The following is a 23,584-nucleotide window of genomic DNA, read 5'->3' as shown; positions in this document are numbered from 1 at the left end:
ATAATTTTTGCTTTAATATAAATAAAATGTTTTCATAATGTAAATGAAATACATACTTTAGAGATGTTTAATGGGGAAATAATGTTTATCATTTACCCATACATTTGCCTTTTCTGATGCTGTTCATTCCTTTCTGAAGATTTGTGTTTCCAAATGGTGTCATTTCCCTGTAACCTATAGAACATCCTTTATATTTCTTGTAGTAAAGTCTGCTAGTACATATTTCTCTTAGTTTTTGTTTATGAAATGTCTTTATTTCTCCTTTACTTTTGAAGTACAGTTTCACCGGATATCAGATTTTAGGTCGACAGAGTCTTTTGGGGGATTTTTTTGTTTTTATTCAGCTCTATAAGGATAACTTACCATTTTCTTTTGGCCGTCGGTATTTCTGATAAGTAGTCCACAGTTATATATATATATCATTATTCCCTTGCATATAATGTATCATTATATTTTATTGGAATCAATCATATTGGAAGTCATATATTGGCTTTGCCACTTAGTAGCAGTCTTGACTTTGTACAAATTACTTCTCTGGGCTTCAGTTTCCCCATCTTTGATATAGGAAATCTTTTTATAGTTATAACAAATGTATAACAAATGTTATTTATTATGTTCCTGGCACAGGCTCTAATAAATAACAACCAAAATAACCATTGTTATCCTCATGGTCATCATTATCACAGTTACTGGGTTGAAGTAATGGAGAAGGGAGTTCTAAAAAACCTTAAAGATAATTTTTATTTTATTCCAGCTTGTGCTTTTCCGCTTTTTCCCCAATAAAAACAGAGTCCACTTAAATTATTTCATGGCTTTGCAAAAGAGCTTTTATGCAGTATCAACAGCATTAAAAGTACATGATAAGCTCGATATTATGTCTATACATACTTTACAAAGAAAATTGGGCAGATATCATTTAAAGTTCTGGTTTTCTGTATATTTCAGTTGGTCTACTAGGCACAGAGAGATTCCTTATAATGATCCTATCTTTTAATTAAGGAGCCTGGAGTAAATAGGCACCATATCATTTACATGACTGAAACAGAGCCTCAACTAGATGGGAGTCCATAATTTTACATAGTTCCCTTTCCCTAGCCAGAAAAACTGAACATAGCGTTAAAGATTATAACTTAGAAGACAGTGTGTTGCTAAGAACTTTGAATATCTTTACTTCTAATTTAATGTCATATTTTTATACCTTTTAGTTTTTTAAGGTAAAATGGTATTTGTGATTAGCTGTATAGTTATCAACTTTCCCAAGGTCAGTAATGTAGAAGATGCAACTTATGGCTGGGCACAGTGGCTCACGCCTGTAATCCCAGCACTTTGGGAGGCCAAGGCGGGCGGATCACGAGGTCAGGAGATCGAAATCATCCTGGCTAACATGGTGAAACCCCATCTCTACTAAAAATACAGAATAAAAAAATTAGCCAGGCGTGGTGGTGGGCGCCTGTAGTCCCAGCTACTCGGGAGGCTGAGGCAGGAGAATGGCGTGAGCCCGGGATGGGGAACTTGCAGTGAGCCGAGATCATGCCACTGCACTCCAGCTTGGGCAACAGAGTGAGACTCCATCTCAAAAAAATCAATCAATAAATAAAATAAAGCAAAAAAAGAAGATGCAACTTACAAATGGGTCAACATGTTATGTATTGTCAGTGGTCATCAGTGCCTCGCACAGAGTAAATGCTCAATAAATCTTTGACTGAGTCAGAGAAGACTCAGAATTTGGTTTAGTGTTCTATCTACTTCATATCTGAAACACTCTTTTATGGTACTACAAAGAGTGTAAAGATGGAGAAAAAAGGAAGTTACAGGTTCAGTATGGTTATTTCCGGTTATCTAGGTTCCAAGTCTCCTGTGCCTTGCCAGAGTTTAAAGACGTAAGTCATACTTATTAACACATTGCAAGGACATTATTATTTTTTGAAAAAGGAAACTTTATATGGATATTAAAACTGTAAAGAAATTCAGATTTAAAATAATTTTGGATAATTATTTGTCACAGTATAGGAGTGAGGATTAAATAAAAAATGGGAGTAGATACAAATAACTCCTACAACTCAAGAATAAAAAAACAACCTGATGGAAAAATGAGCAAAGGACTTGAACAGGCATTTCTCCAGAGAAGGTATACAAATGGCCAGTAAGCACATGAAAAGATGCTCAACATCACTCGTCATTAGGGAAATGAAAATCAAACCACCATGGGATACTATTTCACAAACATTATAATGCTGTCATAAAAAAAAAGAAAATATGTGTGGCCAAGGATGTGGAGGAATTGGAACCCTTGTTCATTACTGGTACAAATATAAAATAGGGGGACTGCTGTGGAAAACAGTTTGGTGGTTTGTCAAGAAGTTAGAGAATTAGCCATATGATCTATCAGTTCCACTTCTAGGTAGAGACCCAAATAATTGAAAAAAGGGACTCATACAGATACTTGTATACCCATGTTCAGGGCCACATTATTCACAATAGCCAAAAGTTGAAAGTAATCCATGTTCTTTGATAGACTAATATATAAACAAAATGTGGGATATGCATACAGTGGACCCAACCTTAAAAAGCAGAACGTTTTCACGCATGCTACAACAGGGATGAATCTTGAAGACATTATGCTAGGTAAAATAAGCCAGTCACAGAAAGGCAGATATTGTATGATCTCACTGATATGAGGTACTTAGGATATTCGAATTCATAGAGACAGAAAATAGAATGGTGATTGCCAGGGAATAGAAAAAAGGGGTGATGGGGAGTTAGTTTTTAATGGATACAGAGTTTCAGTTTGGGAAGACGAAAAAGTTCTGGTGACGGTTACACAGCAATGTGAATGTACACAATGCCACATAACTACATTTAAAAATGGTTAAAATAGTAAATTTACCACAAAAGCATATATATATATATATAGCAGTAGACAGACAGAAAAGTTGGGTGGAAGGATCCATAGGAAAGCTAAGGTAAGGAAACTGTCTAAAACATCTTCACACAACACTTTTCCTACAAGTATTGCCTTTATTTGTCCAGGGTTTACAGGGATTGCCTGGAAGTACAGGTGACAGAGGACTTCCAGGAGAGCCAGTAAGTTTATGTTTATACTTTTCTAATTGTGTTTTTCTCATAATGTACATTTACGTTTCCATTATTGCTCTGCTGTGCTGTGACTGGTATGTTTTAGAAAGCAGCATTTATCATAGACACCACAGACAAATTACATAGAATAAAAAATAATAGTTTATAGTGCCTTTCTGGTTTCATATAGTCAAATATGGTGCTGTTTTTCTGGAGCTGTTAAATCTGAGCATATTTCTGTTTTCAACAAAGAAAACTCTGTTTTATTGAATCTCAGAAATTCTGTTTCTGAATGGCTTGCTGTTCTTATAATATTACATTGCCACACACGCACAATCACATTTATGAGGCAATTTCTATAATTAGAAGATCATATAGAAGCCAAACATTCTGATGGGCCAAAATGTGCAAACATGACAGAAATGCAGTTACATCAACAGTACAAAAATTTACATCAATACAAAAACTTATGAAATCGTTATGAAACGGTTTCCGAGTTTCCGTGGAAGGTAAGTTGTGAAAAGGAAAGACCTGTCACACCTACTTTCTTACAATTTATTCTTTTTTGCCAATGAAGTCATTCTTCTGGTTAATGGTGTCAGATGTAATGTGCTACAATGTGCTTCTAAGATGTACAATACAATATAGTCTTTCAAACAACTGCATTGATTTTATCATCAGTTGACACAAAGATTTACAAGTGGCTTTTGTATAATTCATTTAGTTAGTAGCAAATGGAAAATTCTAAGTCAAAGAGCTATTCTTATCATAACCTTTTCCTCATTTATATATTTAGCCTATGATATAAGCTCTCAAAACAATAAGTAAAGATTTGACAGTATATATAGTTCTTTCCAAATAAAGAATTTTAGATATGTTGTTGATTTTTTAAGCTAAATCCTTCTTGGTTTTCTCCCTATTATGTATATCTTAACCTGTCATTTCAATTCTGATGTTTATCTGACCTAAAATAATGCAACTCTCTTTAACACTATTTACTTAAGTGTATCCCCCAAAAAGTCTGTAACCTGCTTGAAATCAGAGACCATTTATTTTATCTTTGTAATCCCCTTTCCTGGTATAATGCCTGGTATATATAAGTAAGTGCCAGATGGGGTTAGAAAGGAGGCAGGTGGCAAAACACACATAGCTTTATGAGGGCTATTGCCAACATTTTTAATTTTTATCCTTAGAACAAAGGATGTTATTAAAGGTCTGGGACTAGCTTTATTATCAGATTATTTAGTTTATTATCTGATATCTATTTTGTAAATATCAGTCAAATCACAAAATGGAAGGAGCCAAGAATGGCTGGCTGTTGCAATAATACAGATAAAAATCAGCAACACCTTTTTTTATGAGCAGAGAAATGAAGTGGACAGAATGATTCAAAAGGGGATAAAATCAATAGGTAATAAAGACTCCATATGTGAGGTATAATTCTTAAATTTCTGGCTTACTGTATTAAAGAGTTGATGATAATATTCACTGAAACAGAAAAAAAAAACCACAGAAAAGTAGGTTTGAGAATGGAAGATTATAAATTCAGTGTAACTGTTGAATTTGAGGTGTCTTTGAGAAACATGAAGTTGGCAGTTGGATTCAGAGTAGAGGAATGCACTGAAGTTTAAAAATATTGGATTCATTGCCTATAGAAAGAGTATAGAAGTGAGAAAAGAAAAAGATCTAAGGCTGAGGCTTAAAGAGCTACAACATTTACAAAACGCTGGCAGAAAAGGTTGAAACTGCACAAGAAACTGAAAGAGTATTACTAGAGGAAAATCAGATATGTAAGTTAGGAGTTTCAGCTATAACCATAACCCATCTTAACATCTTCATGATAATAATAGATTCCCTTAGAAGTATGTAGGCATAAAGTAGGATAGGTAAACCACAGCCCTCAGTCCAGTTATGCTTCTGTATATCAAATTTTATTGAGACACAGCCACGACGATTCCCTTATATATGTATGGCTGCTTTCATACTATGACAGCAAAGTTTAAAAGTTTTGACAGAGACCACATGACCCACGAGCCTAAAATACTTACTGTCTTGCCCTTGAAAAAAAAAGAAATTTGCTGACCCCGATGTAGATTTTAATCACATATGTACAGAAAGAAAATGTCTAATCAACGCAAACCTTGTAACAAATAATGTGCCTTGGTTTATGTAGTGTACAACCTGCACAATCGCCCTCAATAAGAGGAGAATGGTGACATTTGTTCATTCTCTCTTTTATCGTTTTGTTCATTTATTCTTCCGTTTCAGAAGACAAGTTGAAAAAAAAACTCCTGACCTAAATAAATATAGTTAATATCTCTTAATTATTGAAAACTGCCTTTAAAGAGGGAACAAGGGGAATGCTATACTCTAAAATTTAAACTCTTCATAAGCTTGCTTTATAATATCCCTTGTAAATTTTAAAATATTATTTTCTAGCTACTTTTTCTTAGATACCAGAAGTCATTTTCACTTATCTCAAAAAATAGTTAATAGAATTCTCAAGTTAACTAAAAGTGTATAATAAAACTTCATTCAGTTCCTCATTAGAGTGGCAACAGTCTTGGAAACAAAAGATAAGAGTACCCTATATCAGCATCTCAGTCAGACAAAGAGAGCAGACAAAATAAAGCAGCAGATGAATTTCACTTACAAATATAATTGTAAAAATCTGAACAAAAAATTAAGTAAAATTTAACCGTGTATATAAAGAATTATCCACCTCAGTGAAGTAAAAGGAAGAATTACAATCAAGGAAAAGTTAGTTGTTATTAAGAAATCTATTAATATATCACAGATATAATGAAAAATACAAAAACAAGTAATCTAAAATTTAGCAACCTTTTATTTTTATTTTTTTTCTTTTTAGACAGAGTCTCGCTGTCACCCAGGCTAGAGTGTAATGGCGCAATCTTGGCTCACTGCAACCTCTGCCTCCCAGGTTCCATTGATTCTGTTGCCTCAGCCTTCTGAGTAGCTGGGACTACAGGTGCATGCCACCACGTCCCACTAATTTTTCGTATTTTTAGTAGAGATGGGGTTTCACCGTGTTAGCCAGGATAGTATTGATCTCCTGACCTCGTGACCACCCACGTCTGCCTCCCAAAGTGTTGGCATTACAGGTGTGAGCCACTGCATCTGGCCAGCCATTTTTGATTCTTTAAAAATCATTGCATGGGGGCCAAGCACAGTGGCTCCTGCCTGTAATCCCAGCACTTTGGGAGGTCGAGGTGGATGGATCACTTGAGGTCAGGAGTTCAAGACCAGCCTGGCCAATATAGTGAAACTCCACCTCTACTAAAAATACAAAAGATTAGCCAGACGTGGTGGTACACACCTGTAGTCCCAGCTACTTGAGAGGCTGAGGCAGAATTGCTTTAACCCAGGAGGCAAAGGCTTTATTGAGCCAAGATCACACCACTGCACTCCAACCTGGGTGACAGAGTACGACTCTATCTCAAAAATATATATATATATTGTGTGTGGAGCACAATTTGGCTTCTAGCTGAATCCAGTCTCCCCCCTAAAAAAGATTTAAAAATCATAGTGTGAAAGTTGTCAGAATCAAAATGGAGTCACTGATGTTAAGAAAATAAAAGAAAAATCTGACAAATAGAGGTAAAGGCCATAAATACAGAGTTCTCATTCTTAGATGCCTGATAACACAAACTATCACAAAAAATTGCAAAAATCACAACCTTGCCCAAAGAACATTTGCATCCATATACAAAAAATACTTCTGAAAAGACATCTGCCCAGCAACGGCCTGTCCAGCCTTGGACTGGTGTCACCATTGTTGTTGATATTTATAGCCAAGGATAATCATTTCAAAACAATTATATAATCCTCATTTTTCCTTTACAAACTATTCCCTTTCTTTATCTCCCTGAATATGTACATAGCTTACTACGGCATGCATATTCCCACTACAATGCTCTATTCCAAAATAAATACCTTATTTCTTTTAGAGAGCCTCTTTCTCTTTGTTATTTAGGCTGACAATAGTAAAGTGTTTTCTGGGTTGGGCACAGTGGCTCACACCTGTAAACCCACCACTTTGGGAGGCCAAAGCAAGTGGATCACTTGAGGTCAGGAGTTCGAGACCAGCCTGGCCAACATGGTAAAACCCCGTTTCTACTTAAAAAAAAAAAAAAAAAATCAGCCAGGCGTGGTGGTGGGTGCCAGTAATCCCAGCTACTCAGAAAGCTGAGGTAGGAGAATTACTTGAACCTGCGAGGCGGAGGGTGCAGTGAGCCTAGATCGTGCCACTGCACTCCAGCCTGGGTGACAGAACAAGACTCTGCCTCTAAATTAACTAATTAATTAATTAATTAATGTGTTTTCTGGTCTGAAATGTAAGGAATTTGGAAGTCATCACTCCCAACCTCAAAACAAGAAAAAAGATGGACGCACTGAAAGTCAACAACTCTTCTTAGATCTGTCAGAGAATTAAGGTCACAAGACAAACTACTGCCCCCAAAATGGAGAGACAGACAGGCAAATACATAGCCCACATCTGGACAGTAGGGACACTTTAAACTATAATTAGCAAATTACTGGAGACTCAGTGTAGACCAGCTTGAGTATTAAAAAAAACTCAGAGACTGCCCAGTCTTTGGGAGGCCCCTACGTTTTCCTGAGTTTTACGTCCTTCCGGAGCCCTAACAGGTTCTCACTTTCAAACAGAGAATTCCCTCCTGCTTCCAGCAGAGGGAGAGGGATAGTAACCATTTTGAAACATACCTAGCTACAACAACCAGTAAACACAGCCTAACCCACAGCCAGATAATATAAAATACCACATTAAAGGCCTATTCACCTTGGTTTCATTTACATTTATATCATGTCTGGCTTTCAAAAAAACTTATAAGGCAAGATAAAAGGCAGAAACAGTCTACAGAGACAAATAAGCAGAAATAGACTCAGGGATAGCAGACATTTTGGAATTATGAAACTGGGAATTTCAAAGTAAAAGAGAAATAAAGTATTTCTCAAACAAAAATTTAAGGAATTTGTCACTAGCAGACCAGCAAGTAATGTTAAAAGAAGTTCTTCAGAGACAAGAAAAGTGACATAGGTAAGAAACTCATCTAGGAAAGAAGAGTGTTAGAGAAGGAATAAATGAAGGTAAAATAAAATATTTTTATAATTCTTAATTGATCTAACAGACAATCTGTACAAAATAATAATAGCAACAGTATTTGGTATTATATCTCATGGGTAAGTCAAATGTTATAAGGAACAAGAGGGAGGAATTATTATAAAGTACTGGCACTACTCATGAAGTGGTATACTGTTATATGAAAATGGACTAGATCAATGGCCATAGCACCTTGAATGTTCTTAATCTCATCTGATCTTGGATACTAAACAGGGTCAGGACTGGTCTATTACTGGGACTGGAGATGGCCTAGGAATACCAAGTGCTGTAGGGTCTTTTTAAAAAGAAAGAAAATGGACTTAGGTTAATTGCAAGTGTGTATTGCAAACTCTAGAGTGTCCACTTTAAAAAGTTTTAAAAGTAGTATAATTTGTATGCTAACCCAGGAAAGAAAATGAAATCATATAAAATGCTTAATTAAAATGAGAGGCCAGAGTGGGCACAGTGGCTCATGCCTTTAATCCTAGCACTTTAGGATGCCAAGGCAGGTAGATTGCTTGTGGTCAGGAGTTTGAGACAAACCTGGACAACATGGTAAAACCCCGTCTCTACCAAAACAATGCAAAAATTAGCTGGACATGGTGGGACGCACCTGTAGTCCCAGCTACTCAGGAGGCTGAAGTGGGAGAATCACTTGAACCCGGGAGGCAGAGTTTGCAGTGTGCCAAGATCATGCCACTACACTCCAGCCTGGGTGACAGAGTGAGACTCCATCTCAATAATGAAATAAACATAAAAATAAAAAATAAAATGAGAAGCCAAAAAAATAAAAAAGAAGAAGACCAAAGAAGAAGCAATAAAGAACAAAGACAACAAATGAAAACTAACAACTATGGTATATACTAGCTCAATGATACCATAGTCACTTAAATGTCAATGGTCTAAGTATACCACTTAAGAGATTGCCAAAGTGAATATGAAAGCAAGACCCAATTGTATGTTGTCTTCAGGAAATCCGTTTGAAATATGAAGGAAAGTATACCATGCTAATGTTCATCAAAGGAAAGCTGGAAATGTTTGTATGTCAGAGAAAGCAGTCTTCAGAACAAGAAAAATTATCAGGGTAAAGAGAGACACGGCACAATGATAGCAGGGTCATTTCTCCAAGATGGCATAACAATACTTAATTCACCTGACAACGGAGCATCAAAATACATGAAGCAAATGCTGAGATAATTTTCAAGGAAAAATAGATGACTCTATTATTATAGTTGGAGACAATACCACCCCTCTATCAGTAATTGAGAGACCCAGCAGGCAGAAAATTAATCAACAGAGAGTACCGTAAGTCAAGTAGATCTAATTTACATTTATAAAATATGTTATCCAACAACAGTAGAATACACACTCTTCACAAACTGACATGGAACATTCACCAAGAGAGACCAAATTCTGGGCCATAAAACACCTTAACAAATTTAAAAGACTAGACATCATACAACGTTTGCTCTCAGACTACAGTAACGGAAAATGACTGGAGATTTCCAAAATATTTGGAGATTAAATAATACACTTTTAATAATGTATTGGTCAAAAAAGGAGTTTCAGGAATAATTTTAAAATATTTTGAACTAAATGAAAATATAGTTTGTCAAAATTCTTGAGATGCAGTGCCTAGAGGGAAATTTATAGCACTGAATCAAAATACAAGGAAAGAAGAAATACTTAAGATTAGTAATCTAAGCTTCCATCCTAGGAAACTATAAAAGAAAAGCAAATTAAATACAAAGTAAGCAGATGAAAATAAGTAATGAAAATCAGCAGAAATCAGTGACATTGAAAACAGGAAAACAATAGAGAACATCAGTGCAACCAAAATTAATCAACCTCAGGCCAGGTTAACCAAGGGGAAAAAAAAGAGAAAATACAAATTACTAATATCAGACGTGAAAGAGAGTCCATCACTACTGATTTCATTAGCATTAAAATGATAATAAATGGATATTATGAGCAATTCTATTTTCATAATTTTTTTTTTCTTTTTTGAGACGGAGTCTTGCTCTGTCACCCAGGCTAGTGGTGTGATCTCAGCTCACTGCAACCTCCGCCTCCCGGGTTCAAGTGATTCTCCTGCCTCAGCCTCCTGAGTAGCTGGGATTACAGGTGCGTGCCACCATGCCTGGCTAACTTTTTTTATATTTGTAGTAGAAATGGGGTTTCACCAGGTTGGTCAGGCTGATCTCAAACTTCTGACCTTGTGATTGGCCTGCCTTGGCCTCCCAATATTTCCACAAATTTGATAACTTAAATGAAATAGACCAATTCCTTAAAAGACATATTTTACCGAAATTCATATAAACAGAAAAGGATAACCTGAATAGGTTTGATTTGACTTGATTTGATTTTATTTGATTTCCATCAATATCTTCATCAACCTGTATTGATGAAGAAATAGAATCAATCACTAATAACCCTCTAAAACAGAAAGGTCTCAGGTTATCTCATTGGTGAATTCAACTAAACATTTAAAGAACAAATGATACCAGTTATGTGCAAGCTGTTCCAGAAAATAGAAACAACAGAATATTTCCTGATTATGTGAGGCCACATACGTGAGGCCATTACATGAGCATTACCCTAATTAAAAAAAACAGACAAACACATCACAAGAAAAGAAAACTATAGACCAATATCATTCATGAACATAGATGTAAAATCCTCAACAAAATATTAGCAAATTGAATGAAACAATGTATAAACAGAATTATGCATCATAACCAAGTGTAATTTTTTCCAGGTATACAAGACTGGTTTAACAGTGGAATGTCAGTTAATGTAATCCACCACCTCAACAGGCTAAATAAGAAAATATGATATGAAAAGATGCAGAAAAATCTTTTGACAAAATCCAACAACCATTCATGATAAAAAAAAAAAAAAAAACTCTCAAACTTGAAATAAAGGGGCACTTCCTCAGCTTTTTGAAAAACATATTTTTAAAAAATCTTATAGCCAACATTATACTTACTGGTGAGAAAACTAGATACTTTTAAGAGCAAGGGAATAAGGAAAACATGTTCCTCCTTTGTTAAATTTTAACTCCTATTCAGCATTGTCCTGGAAGTCCTAGCTAGTGCAATAAGAAAAGAAAATAAAAAGCATACAAATTGGGAAAGAAGAAATAAAACTGTCTTCCTTTGTAGATGGCATGGCTGTCTGTGTAAAAAATCTTCAAGAACTTATTTTTTAAACTCCCTAAACTAATAAGCAGTTATAATGAGATTGTAGCATAACAGGGTATAAATTAATATACAAAACTCAATTGCTTTTCTATATTACCAGCAATGAGTAATTGGAATTTAAAATGAAAAACACAATATCATTTACATTAGCACCAAAAAAGAAAGAAATAGGTATAAATCTAACAAAATATATGTAAGATCTGTATGAGGAAAACTTTGATCAAAGAAATTAAATGGAAGGATATTTCATGGTCATAGGTAGAAAGACTCAATATTGTTAAGATATTAGTTCTTCACAAATTGATCTATCAATTCAATGCAGTTCTAATCAAAATCCAAGCAAGTTACATTGTAGATATTAACAGATTCTAAAGTTTCTGTGGAAAGGCAAAAGACCCAGAATAGCCAATACAATATTGAAAAACAAAGTTGGAGAACTGACACTAACTTCAAGATTTACTGTAAAACTACAGTAATCAAGACAGTGTAATACTGGCAAAAGAACAGACAGGTACAGTTGACCCTTGAACAACATGGGTTTGAACTGCAAAGGTCCTCTTATTTGTGGATTTTCTTCCACCTCTGCTACCCCTGAGACAGCAAGAACAACCCCTCCTCTTCTTCCACCTCCTCAGCCTACTTGGCATGGAGACAATGAGGATGAAGATCTTGATGATGCTCTACTTCCACTTAAGAATACAGTATTCTTTATTCTAGCTTACTTTAAAACTACAGTATATAATATACATATAAAATATATGTATATGTATAATACATATATAAAATATCTGTTAAACACCTGCTTATGTTATTAGCAAGTCATCCAGTCAATAGTAGGCTATAAGTGGTTACATTTTGGGGGAGTTGAAAGTTGTACTCAGATTTTTAACTGTGCAGGAGATTGGCACTGTAACCCTTATGTTGGTTTAAATTTCAACTGTAGTTCATTGGAACAGAATGGTGAGCCCAGAAATGGAACACAGATATACTCTTTGTTCTACACAATATACACAGTATATAGTCACAAATAAAGTCAGGTGATCTGTGACAAAGGAGCAAAGACAATACAATGGATAGTCTTTTCAACAAATTATGCTGGAACAAATAGATACTCACATGCAAAACATGAATCTAGATGCAGATCTTATACCACACACACACACACACACACACACACACACACCCTCAAAATGAATCATAGACTTACATGTAAAAAACAAAACCATAAAACTCCTAAAATATAAACAGAAGAAAATCGATGTGACCTGAGGTTTGTTGATGAGTTTTTATCTACATCCCTAAAAGCGCAGCCCATGAAAGAAAAAATTGATAAGTTGGACTTCATTTACATCTTTTTAAATCTACCTTGAAAAAACACTGCTAAGAGAATGAAGAGACAGTCCACAGACTGGGAGAAAATATTTTCAAAATATATATCTGATAAATCTGACTTGTATCTAAAATATAGAAAAAACATTTAAAAGTCAACAATTTTCTTTAAAAACCAGTTAAAATGTTGGCAAAAGATCTGAACAGACACCACACCAAAGAAGATATAGAAATAGTATAGAAACATGTAAAAATATGCTCAACATCATATGTCATTAGAGAATTGCAAATTAAAACAATAATGACATACCTCTATACACCTGTTAGAATGGCTAAAATCTAAAATTTTGATGATGCCAAAGGTTGGCAAGGATGTGGAACAACAGGAGCTCTCATTCATTGCTAGTGGGAATGCAAAATGGTCCAGCCACTTTGGAAGACAGATTTTTACAAAGGTAGGCGTACTCTTACTATATGATCCGGTGATCATGCTCCTTAGTGTTTACCCAAATGAATTGAAAACTTATGTCCACACAAAAACCTGTATAAGAATGTTTATAGCAGATTTATTTATAGGTGCAAAAAATTTGAAGCAACCAGTATGAATCAATATTTCTGCTATAATTGGACCATGTTTCCCCAAAATTCATATGTTGAAATCCCAGTCCCCAAGGTAATGGTATTATAGGGCAGGATCTTTGGGCTGCTGTGCCCTCATTATTGGGATTAGTGCCTTTATAAAAGAGGCATGCGAGAGCTAGCTTGCCCCTTCTAACATGTGAGGACACAACTATAAGGCACCATCTATGAAGCAGAAAGTGGGCCTTCACCAGACACTGAATCTGCCAGCACCTTTATCTTGGACTTTCCAGCCTCCAGAACTGTGGGAAATAAATTTCTGTGGTTTATAAGCTATTAATGTATACTATTTTGTTATAGAATCCTGAGTTAACTAAAACGATGTCCAATGAATAAATGGATAAAACAAACTGTGGTATACCCATACAATGGAATATTATTCAGCATTAAAAATAAGAGAGCTATCAAGCCACAAAAATTTACAAAGGAAACTTAAATGCATACTACTAAGTTAAAGAAGTCAGTATGAAAAGGTTACATGCTGTATGATTCCAACTGTATAACATTCTTGAGGGGTAAAACTACACAGTCAGTAAAAAAAAGATCATATATTTACATCTTTAAGATGCAAATTTCTTTGTCACATATTTGCTAGGAATTTTAAGTAGATGAATGACTATCACATACATTAAATAAGATACCTTGTCAAAATGCTTAGCACAATATATGATACTTATGAGGTGCTTAATATTGAATGAATGAGTGAATTAGAGAATAAAAGAATGAATGCCACTCTTTTCTTTGTAATACAAGCATAGCTTAGTAAATTTATTTTAAAAACACACGTGAGGCTGGGCGCGGTGGCTCATGCCTGTAATCCCAGCACTTTGGGAGGCTGAGGCAGGTGGATCACCTGAAGTCAGGAGTTCGTGACCAGCCTGGCCAACATAGTGAAACCCCATCTCTACTACAAATATGAAAATTAGCCGAACGTGGTAACGGTTGCCTGTAATCCCAGCTACTTGGGAGGATGAAGCAGGAGAATTGCTTGACCCTGGGAGGTGGAGGTTGCAGTGAGTGGAGACTGCGCCACTGCACTCCAGCTGGGCAAAAGAGTGAAACTCAGTCTCAAAAAAAAAAAAGAAACAAACACACACACACACACACACGTGAATCAACTACAGAGTAAAGTAATATGTTGATAAATGTATTATGTATTTACATAATTATGTATTATGTAAATATGTATTCTATTATAAAACCCATATCCAGATGCATACATTTACTGACCCAGAGTAAACTTTTATTCTCATATCTTACATTTTATTTTAATATAGGGCCTGCGAGGACTGCAAGGTGATGTTGGACCTCCTGGAGAAATGGGCATTGAGGTAAATTTTTTGTGGCTCATTCTTGTTCATAAATATTCTACTTTTTGTAAGACTCTAAGGTAAAAATAATTAGATACATATTATGAGGAATACTTCCATAGGATTGTTTCATATTTAGAAAAAAGCCTAAAATTCCATTAAAAGCAGAGATGATTATTATATGTCTAATTTTATACATATGAAGTTCTCCTCTAATAATTACCTCATTGAGATGACAGAACAAAAAGTAGATAGAGCTTTCCCTTCACTGATTTAAAATTGACTTGAAAACCTTTCATTCTAAGATATTATATGCCCTGTATAGGAGAATACTGAGACATTACCTAATTTACGATATATTTTGGAATTACAAGCCAAATTTGTTATAAATATCCAATTATTTTATTTCCATTGTTTGTAACTTTAGTACTAAATAAATCAAACCAATTCTTTCCCCCTTTGGCTGCTGTGAAACTGCTCTCTCTTGATTTGCCACTTCACCTTCTCATTAGCCTTTCTGAGTCTTGACATGAAGTTGCCCTTTTACTTCCTTGGCTTAGTGATCATATTATTACAGTGACTTTAATTACCAATTTTACTCTGATAGATCTCAACTTGGTAGCTGTATTTTATACCTCTCTCCTCAGATTCAATTATTGATTTCCTGTTATCTTTTTAAACATCCGCCTAGATATCCCACAGACATCTACAATTCAAAATATCTAAACCAAATCTATTACTTTCCCAATGTTCTTCCTCTGTTTAATTCCCATCTCAATGAAAGATACCCCTTATACCCAATAACCCAAAACAGAGAGTCATCCTAGACTCCTTCTTCTACCTAATCCTCTCTAGTCAGTGACCATTTCCTTTTGAATAGACCTCCTCCTGCCCATTCTTCTTAAATCTACCCTTTCCTCTTTATCCCTATTGCCAGTGCACTATCCCCTACACTCTCATGCCATGTCTCCTCCAACTCCTATAATTCCATCATCTACTTGTTGCCAGTTTAACCTTCTTTTTTTTTTTTTTTTTTTGAGACGGAGTCTCACTCTGTCGCCCAGGCTGGAGTGCAGTGGCGCGATCTTGGCTCACTGCAAGCTCTGCCTCCCGGGTTCACACCACTCTCCTGCCTCAGCCTCCGGAGTAGCTGGGACTACAGGTGCCCACCACCTCGCCCGGCTAGTTTTTTTTTTGTTTTGTTTTTTGTTTTTTTTTTTTTTTTTTTTTGGTAGAGACGGGGTTTCACCGTGTTAGCCAGGATGGTCTCTATCTCCTGACCTCGTGATCTGCCCGTCTCGGCCTCCCAAAGTGCTGGGATTACAGGCTTGAGCCACCGCACCGGGCCCAGTTTATCTTTCTTATGTCATTCATTTCTTTTAAATGTTTCAAGAGTTCTCATGGCCTTTAGGATAAAATGCCAATTTCTTAACATGGTAAATAATGGTTTACATGACTTAATTTCTGCAGACCTGTTCACCTGTGTCCCCAATAAAACTCTTCTCCTCCCTAAAGGGAAGGGAGGGGCACACATAGCATGCTCACAAATAAGGTAAATGTCTCTTGGAGACAAAAATAGTTGTAACATCAGCAATAGTAGGAACTTTAGGCCTGGAAATAGCCAGAGGTTGCAAGAACTTGTATGTTCTCAAAGTAAAGAAAACTGAAAGCTTCCCAACAAAAATGATCCCACCATGAAAGAAGGCTGGAAAAGAAGCTGTGTGTGTGTGTGTGTGTGTGTGTGTCTGTCTGTCTGTCTGTGTGTCTTCTATAATGTGAATAAATTTATCTCTTATTTGCATGATATTTTTATGAAACCAACAAAGAAAAATGAATTTTTTAAGTAAGTAAATTCCTGAAGGCACTACAGAAAGGGAAAGGAAGAACAAATCCCTTTGGATGAAGTTTAAAGGATGACAGAGAGGATTAGAAGAAATGGATCTTGAAAGTCCTAATTTTAGATGAAGTTGTCTTTACATTTGAACTATTAAAGGGTGTCAGAAAGTATCTGTTCTTATGCTATGAAGTTGATAAAGGGACAGCAATTATGCCCTTTTGGACACAGGTATCTCACCCTTGAGTTCAGTGTTACCACCATCTTCTCATGAGATTGCTGTTGCCTTTGTAATGTGTCAAATTATTCTCTTGTAGGGACCTCCAGGCATTGAGGGAGAATCTGGTCTGCAAGGTGAACCAGGTGCAAAGGTAACCTTCTAAAAAATAATGGAGAGTCTCTAAACTTTCATCATTGAATCCCCTACACTTGCTACCATTGAATCCCCTACATTTGCCAATTTGAAAGAAGGTGGAAGCCCCCAGAGAAAAATTTGGAACTCCTATTCCTTATGACAGCAGTCCCCAACCTATTTGTCTGGCACCAGGGACCAGTTTCATGGAAGAGAGTTTTTCCACAGATGGAAGCGGAGCAGGGGATGGTTTCAGGATGAAACTGTCCCATCTTAGATCATCAAGCATTAGATTCTCATAAAGATTGTGCAAGCCAGATCCCTCAAATGCACGGTTCACAATAGAGTTCATGCTTCTGTGAGAATCTAATGCTGCCACTGATCAGACAGGAGGTGGAGCTCAGACAGTAATGCTGTGTCACCAGCTGTTCACCTCCTGTTGTGTGGCGCAGTTCCTAACAGGCCTTGGACAGGTGCCCTCTACGGCCCAGGCGTTGGGAAGCTGTGCCTTATGACACGCCTTCCGTAATTAGCCATGCAGTCTTAGTAGAAAAGAGTTTAATCTTTCCCTTTGTTTCCTCAGGGAGATGTTGGACCTGCAGGAAGTGTTGGAGAAACTGGGGAACCAGGTTTACGGGTGAGTGCCCACTGGAAACTCTTTTAATACACTAACCCGCTTCTTTCAGAGACTCAAAACTTATTAGTCTAAACACTCAAAAATAGAATAATAAACCTTTCTGATACATTATAGAAAATGTTTGGTTTTATTTCATAATTTCAAAAGCTGCATGCCAAATCTTGTTCCTATTCTAATTTAGTAGTATTTAGAGTCTTAACCTCATATGTCCTTTTCTCAAAATCAGGTATACTTTGTAGAACCCTTACCAAAAACGTGGAGTCACTGTGATTGTCACTAATGTCAGCATTAAGAAGAAATTCACAAATATCAGTGATCATCTCTCGGAATAGTTCATGACCTAACAAGACAGATAAAAGATTGAAATCTAATTTATAGATTTAATTTGCTCTAAAAAAACCAAACCTATGATCATGCAAAGTTAACAAGATGCAAGGACATAATTGCAAATTGTTGCAGTTAGATAGCTTTGAGAAGTTATCCTAATATAGACAGCCTTTATTCTGAGCTGTGGTAAGGAGTTGTTTCCTAAGATAATAGTGCCCAAGATAATTTTAAGAGACATTTGTTCACTAAAAGGCAAAGTAGGGAGATATATTTTGTATCTAGCTTCTTCCTTTTTACTTTCCCTTTTTTGTGGGGAGTGGGGTGAATGGGAGGTGACGATAATAGAAATGTCAGTGATAGAAAAGATGGAACAACTATAAAGATGCACTAATTAATTTACTTTTAAATAATTTCAGTATCAAGAAAGCCAGTCCTACTTTAATAGCTTTATAAAGTATGGCTCTACATTTCTGCAAGTTCCATATCTAAAAGACAAGTAATTAATGTACCAGAGCCTTAATCTTTACCTCTCTACTGAAAGGGAGAAAATATGGAAACTCTAAAAATCTGGTAGAGTGGTCATAACTGAATCAAGTTATATTAGCCCATGTAAATTCAATATAGCAAAGCACTATAATTTTATGAGATGCAGTATTTACATTTCTTAAACTCAGAAACACAAGTCTGGCTGTATAAAATTCTAGAGCTACCAAATGGATTTATATTACTTTAATTATCTAAAATTTACTAATATTCTGGGATCATCTTATATTTGAATTTATGACACTCTGAATCATGAAATCATCTTCAGAGCTATTCAAGGCAAATTAAATCATGCTTATTGTACTGTCAAATCCTCTTTAGAAATAAAGTAATAGAAATAAGTGAACACAAATTTGTTATTTTCCATATATGCTGTGGGCTAAAAGTAAAATAAGATAAATGATATAGCAAAAAAAATTCAATCATACTGTTTCTGCTACAAAATAGGGTGAACCAGGAGCTCCTGGAGAAGAAGGTCTCCAAGGAAAAGATGGGTTAAAGGTAATTATACTTTTAACATTATATATAAAATAGATGCTTTGTAAAATCTTTAAAATATTAGACACCATTATTTTTGTGTGGCAAACAAAAACCTGCTTTTTGTTGGCATAATTATTTCACTATATTCCTTTAAAATTTTTTTTTTATTGCATTACAGGGAGTTTCAGGAGGAAGGGGACTTCCTGGAGAGGATGGAGAAAAAGGAGACATGGGCTTACCAGGAATTATAGGGCCCTTGGGTAGATCAGGCCAAACGGGCCTTCCGGTAAGTACTGCTGGGTTCACTTTCAAATACTAAGTGAATTCACTGCCTGTATGTGTACACATGCACACACCTACACACGCTCTGACCTCCTTATATATCCAGTGGGTAATTGTATATGTGGAACTGTGGCTTGAGAGAAGGACAAGTCAGAACTGATTATCAACCCTCCTAAGATCCAAAGAGGAAAGATGCTTTTCCCATAAGCCATGTAACTTCTGTCATAAAGCATTTATAAAGGAATGTTTTATGTTGTCTTGAACTTAGTTTGATTAAATATTTTGGATCTATATTCCTATAACTGACATTATTGTTGTAGAGTAATATCCCAACTCCAGGATGAAACAAGAAATTCTTTGCAAGCATAATATGAGCTATCAGATCTGATCCTAAATTTTGTTATTACTTCAAGGGAAGTTCTAAACATCATATTGAACAAATTATCTCACCTCAAGACAAATGGAAGATGTGAACAAATAATAAGAATAATGGTCAGTCCTGTAATCCCAGCACTTTGGGAAGGCAAAGTGGGTGGATCACCTGAGGTTAGGAGTTATAGACCAGCCTGGTCAATATGGTGAAACCCCTTCTCCACTAAAAATACAAAAATTAGATGGGCAGCACGGTGCACACTTGTAATTCCAGCTACTCGGGAGGCTGAGGCAGGAGAATCGCTTGAACCCGGGAGGCTGAGGTTACAGTGAGCCAAGATCATGTCACTGCACTCCAGCCTGGGAGACACAGTGAGACTCCATCTAAAAAAAAGAGAGAGAGAGAGAGAGTGAATAGCATCCTTTTTGCTTAAATGCTTAATTTATATTTATTGTAGTCTTCCAGATACAGCCTATCTGGTCATTCTATTGTTTCATTTTTACTGTTCCCTTTTTCTTGTCTCATATCTTTAAACATGGGTTCTCCTCAAAGTTATTGTCTTTACTTCTCTAAATGTTCATGCCTTCGGAGGTATTCTCCTATCTTGGAGTCATCCCTTTTGACCCTACCAGAAAATGGTTTCTCTTTCTTCTGTACTCTGGCAGTTTTATTCTGCCTTTTAAAGATTGCAACATTTAAGCATGTGGGTCTCTTCCCCAAGAGAAAGCATAGCTCTTCAAAACCAGATACTCTGTCTTTGCTCCTTCCCATAAACCACAGTGCTTCTGTGCTCCAATATTTCCACATGGGAGCTCAGTAAAGACTGAGGAACTAATTATGAGTAAACTGATCATGTAGGCAGACTGGAAGACAAAGTAATGGTTTATAGAGTTTATAATTTTCAACTTTTTTTTCTGTCCTTCTCTTTTCCTCTGGTTTCTAACCTGCAGATCATTGAATGGGCCCTGCCCCGATCAGTTCAATTAGGTTTGCAGGACTAAGAGGAAAGCTCTATCTGGAAGAAAACAACAAATATCATAAATGAAACACAAGCTAGCTGTCTTACTATTCATTTTTATCAATGACTATAATTCCTTTAGCAGCAGTTAAAATAATATTATAACACATCTACCCCCAAATATTAGCATATTTCAAAATAACATTTGAAGAATGAAGATAAACTGGAAGTATCAGATATTTTTGAGCACTGGCAAATGGCAACTTTTTTCTCTTCAGTTTTACAATAGTAATAAAGTGCCCATTTCTTCTCTGTCCTGCTCTCAGTCCTGAAGAACTGTGATGGGTGTTCCACTACAGCAAATACAAAGTACTTAGGAATCCCAAAAAATTATTTTTTATGAGATGGAGTCTCACTCTGTCACCCAGGTTGGAGTGCAATGGCACGATCTAGGCTCACTGCAACCTCCGCCTCCCGGGTTCAAGAGATTCTCTTACCTCTGCCTCCAGATTAGCTGGGACTACAGGCACGCACCACCATGCCAGGCTAATTTTTGTATTTTTAGTAGAGATGGGGTTTTACCATGTGGGTCAGGCTGGTCTCAAACTCCTGACCTCAACTGATCCACCAGCCTCGGCCTCCCAATGTGCTGGGATTACAGGCGTGAGCCACCGCACCCAGCCCCCAAAATTATCTTAAACATTATTAGTCCAAACATTAAACAATATAATTTCACTTATATACTGTCATAGAATCTTCCCAATAACCTATAGATGTTATTATTCCCTATTTTACAACTGGGAAAAAAACTTAGAAAAAGCTAAGAGATTTGTACAAGGTAATATAGCAGATGGCACTGCTTTATTTATTTACTAAAGAATAAAGAAATCACTAAAGAAATTATTAATAAAGAATATTTCCCTTTAGACAGAGTCTCACTCTGTCACCCGAAGTGCAGTGGCACGATTTTGGCTCACTGCAACCTCTCCCTCCCGGGTGCACGTGATTCTCCTGCCTCAACCTCCTGAGTAGCTGGGAATACAGGCACCCACCACCATGCCCACCTAATTTTTGTATTTTTATAAGAAACAGAGTTTCACCATGTTGGCCAGGCTGGTCTCAAACTCCTGAACTCAAGTGACCCTCCCACTTTGGCCTCCCAAAGTGCTAGAATTACAGGCATGAGCCACTGCACCCAGCCATTAAAGAACTTACTTTATTTTCTGGATTTGTGTCTCTAAGCCTTGCTTACCCATGGGTTAACCAGATTTGGCCCCATATTTTTCCTTTCTAGAGTTCTTAATAATTTTCATATTTGTTAAAGGACTCATCCCTCTTCCATTAGCATCACGCCTGTACCCACAGAGAAGCCAAGTAACAAATGCCAAGAAAGTGTGATTATCTTCCTGATAATTCTTGTCAAATTTGTTTTTAGGTTGAAAAACCATCAACAGTTATTCATATTTTAGCATATATTTTTAAAAACTCAACTAGCATAGTTCTCTAGCAGAATCCTAAGTGTTTGTAGGGAGGGGAAAAACAGAATTAAGAAAAGGGAAGGTCTAAACATATACCATAGAATAACACAGCAAGGAATCCCAAAGAGGAATGATACAGTATGACAGCTGGTGACGAGTAGAGCGGAGATGGAAAAGGTGCTCAAAACAAGTCATGGAAAAATGATAAACACAGATTTCATCTGCTTCATAATTTTTCCCAGGAAAAATCATGCCTAGTACACATCTTTGGTGCCTTTTTATAGTAACACCACATGTGTGTTTTTTTATTCTTTTTGTTGTTCTCCTTGGAATTTTAAATGGCTTTCAGCTTATAAACTCAATAAAAATACCATGGCATATTTTTTCAAAAGAATTTTGCGATCCAAGGAACTATTGCTTAATCAGACAGCCTAATGCCGGATTTGTTTTTGCACTTTAAAAATTCTTCCTTAGGCAGTGTCACAAAGATACTACCTTGGATTCTTACAAAATAAATAAGAAAGAGAGTAAGAGAAAGAAATAAAACTTTTTTTTTTCAAGGAAAGAAAAGATCTCCTTACTTCCTAGAAGATTGAGGAATGAGATCTGGATTGAAAAAATAAAGCAAGAGAAGCATCAGTAACAAATTCCAAATCCAGGAGTTAGATTTCTTTAAGCAGAAAAAAAAAATTGTATATTTTATGCTTGAATCTTGTGCTAAAATGTTCAGTTGCCTAAATGCATAACTCTGCATGAGAAAAGAATTGGGAAGCATCTGAAAAGAAGCATCTGAAAAGAAACATCTGCCTGACTTATGGTCTGTTATCTATGCTAAAAAATCTACCACTGTGTTATCTAAGATCTGAACAGACATGCAACTATCAACTCCGAAGTTGGATGTATTAAAATGAAATTGTCCTGTTTCATATGTTTAGGAGAAAATTTGGTTGGATTTATTGAAATGTGGTTTTTACTACCTGTTTAAGGTGGTATGATAATAGGTAGAGGTGAATATCTTAAGGGAAGATAAAATGAAATAAAGTGCCCTTCTCAAATAAGTTTTCTAAATAAGATCTTAAAAGTGAAGTCATAAAGATGAGAAGAATATCAATAGTTAGAAAAGAACGATAAGATATATGTGTTTCTTGTTTCTAACAGTTTCCTTGGAAACAATCAGTTGGGAATTTAGGGTCAATGGCATTAAGTGGCATTATGGAGTAAATGATTATCTAAATCTTTATCATCGGAATGGTTTCTGTGACTCTGGTGTTAGGCTTGTTTATTCTGAGCAGTTTCATCATAAAGCAACACAAATAGCAAGCCCTGCAACTGACCACTGTGTCCCTGATCTCCCACTAAAGAGCTGTACATTGTTGAGTGAGTCATTCTTTAATTTATATGTTCACACATGACACAAAATAAAGGAGTTGGAGCTGTACAGAACTTCCCAAGATGGTTGCGTCGGGAGGGATACTAAGTTAGCAGGGTCCCATTTTTTTCTGTTCCTGTATCTGTCAGGAAAGATCCTTGTGTGTTTTTTTAACATAGATTTTTAACATAGATTTTCTTTGAAAGTAAAGGTTCTAAGGCTTTAAAAAATGCATGATCTTAGATTTTCTAAACT

The 23,584-nt window shown here is 36.0% G+C and overlaps 1 protein-coding gene across 1 annotated transcript in view; it reads left to right on the top strand.

The window, feature by feature from the left end:
- COL24A1 (collagen type XXIV alpha 1 chain) overlaps nucleotides 1-23,584 on the top strand; it is a 388,650-nt gene that overhangs the window by 246,490 nt on the left and 118,576 nt on the right. Inside the window, exons 32-37 of the mRNA XM_033225467.1 lie at nucleotides 3,031-3,084; nucleotides 14,664-14,717; nucleotides 16,848-16,901; nucleotides 17,466-17,519; nucleotides 18,837-18,890; nucleotides 19,048-19,155. Coding sequence (XP_033081358.1) covers nucleotides 3,031-3,084; nucleotides 14,664-14,717; nucleotides 16,848-16,901; nucleotides 17,466-17,519; nucleotides 18,837-18,890; nucleotides 19,048-19,155 — 378 coding nt within the window. The remainder of the gene's footprint in view (nucleotides 1-3,030; nucleotides 3,085-14,663; nucleotides 14,718-16,847; nucleotides 16,902-17,465; nucleotides 17,520-18,836; nucleotides 18,891-19,047; nucleotides 19,156-23,584) is intronic.

Source organism: Trachypithecus francoisi, unplaced genomic scaffold (genome assembly GCF_009764315.1).
Source record: "Trachypithecus francoisi isolate TF-2019V2 unplaced genomic scaffold, Tfra_2.0 Lachesis_group12, whole genome shotgun sequence".
Classification (NCBI taxonomy): Eukaryota; Metazoa; Chordata; class Mammalia; order Primates; family Cercopithecidae; genus Trachypithecus; species Trachypithecus francoisi.
This window is presented reverse-complemented; position numbering and strand designations above follow the sequence as displayed.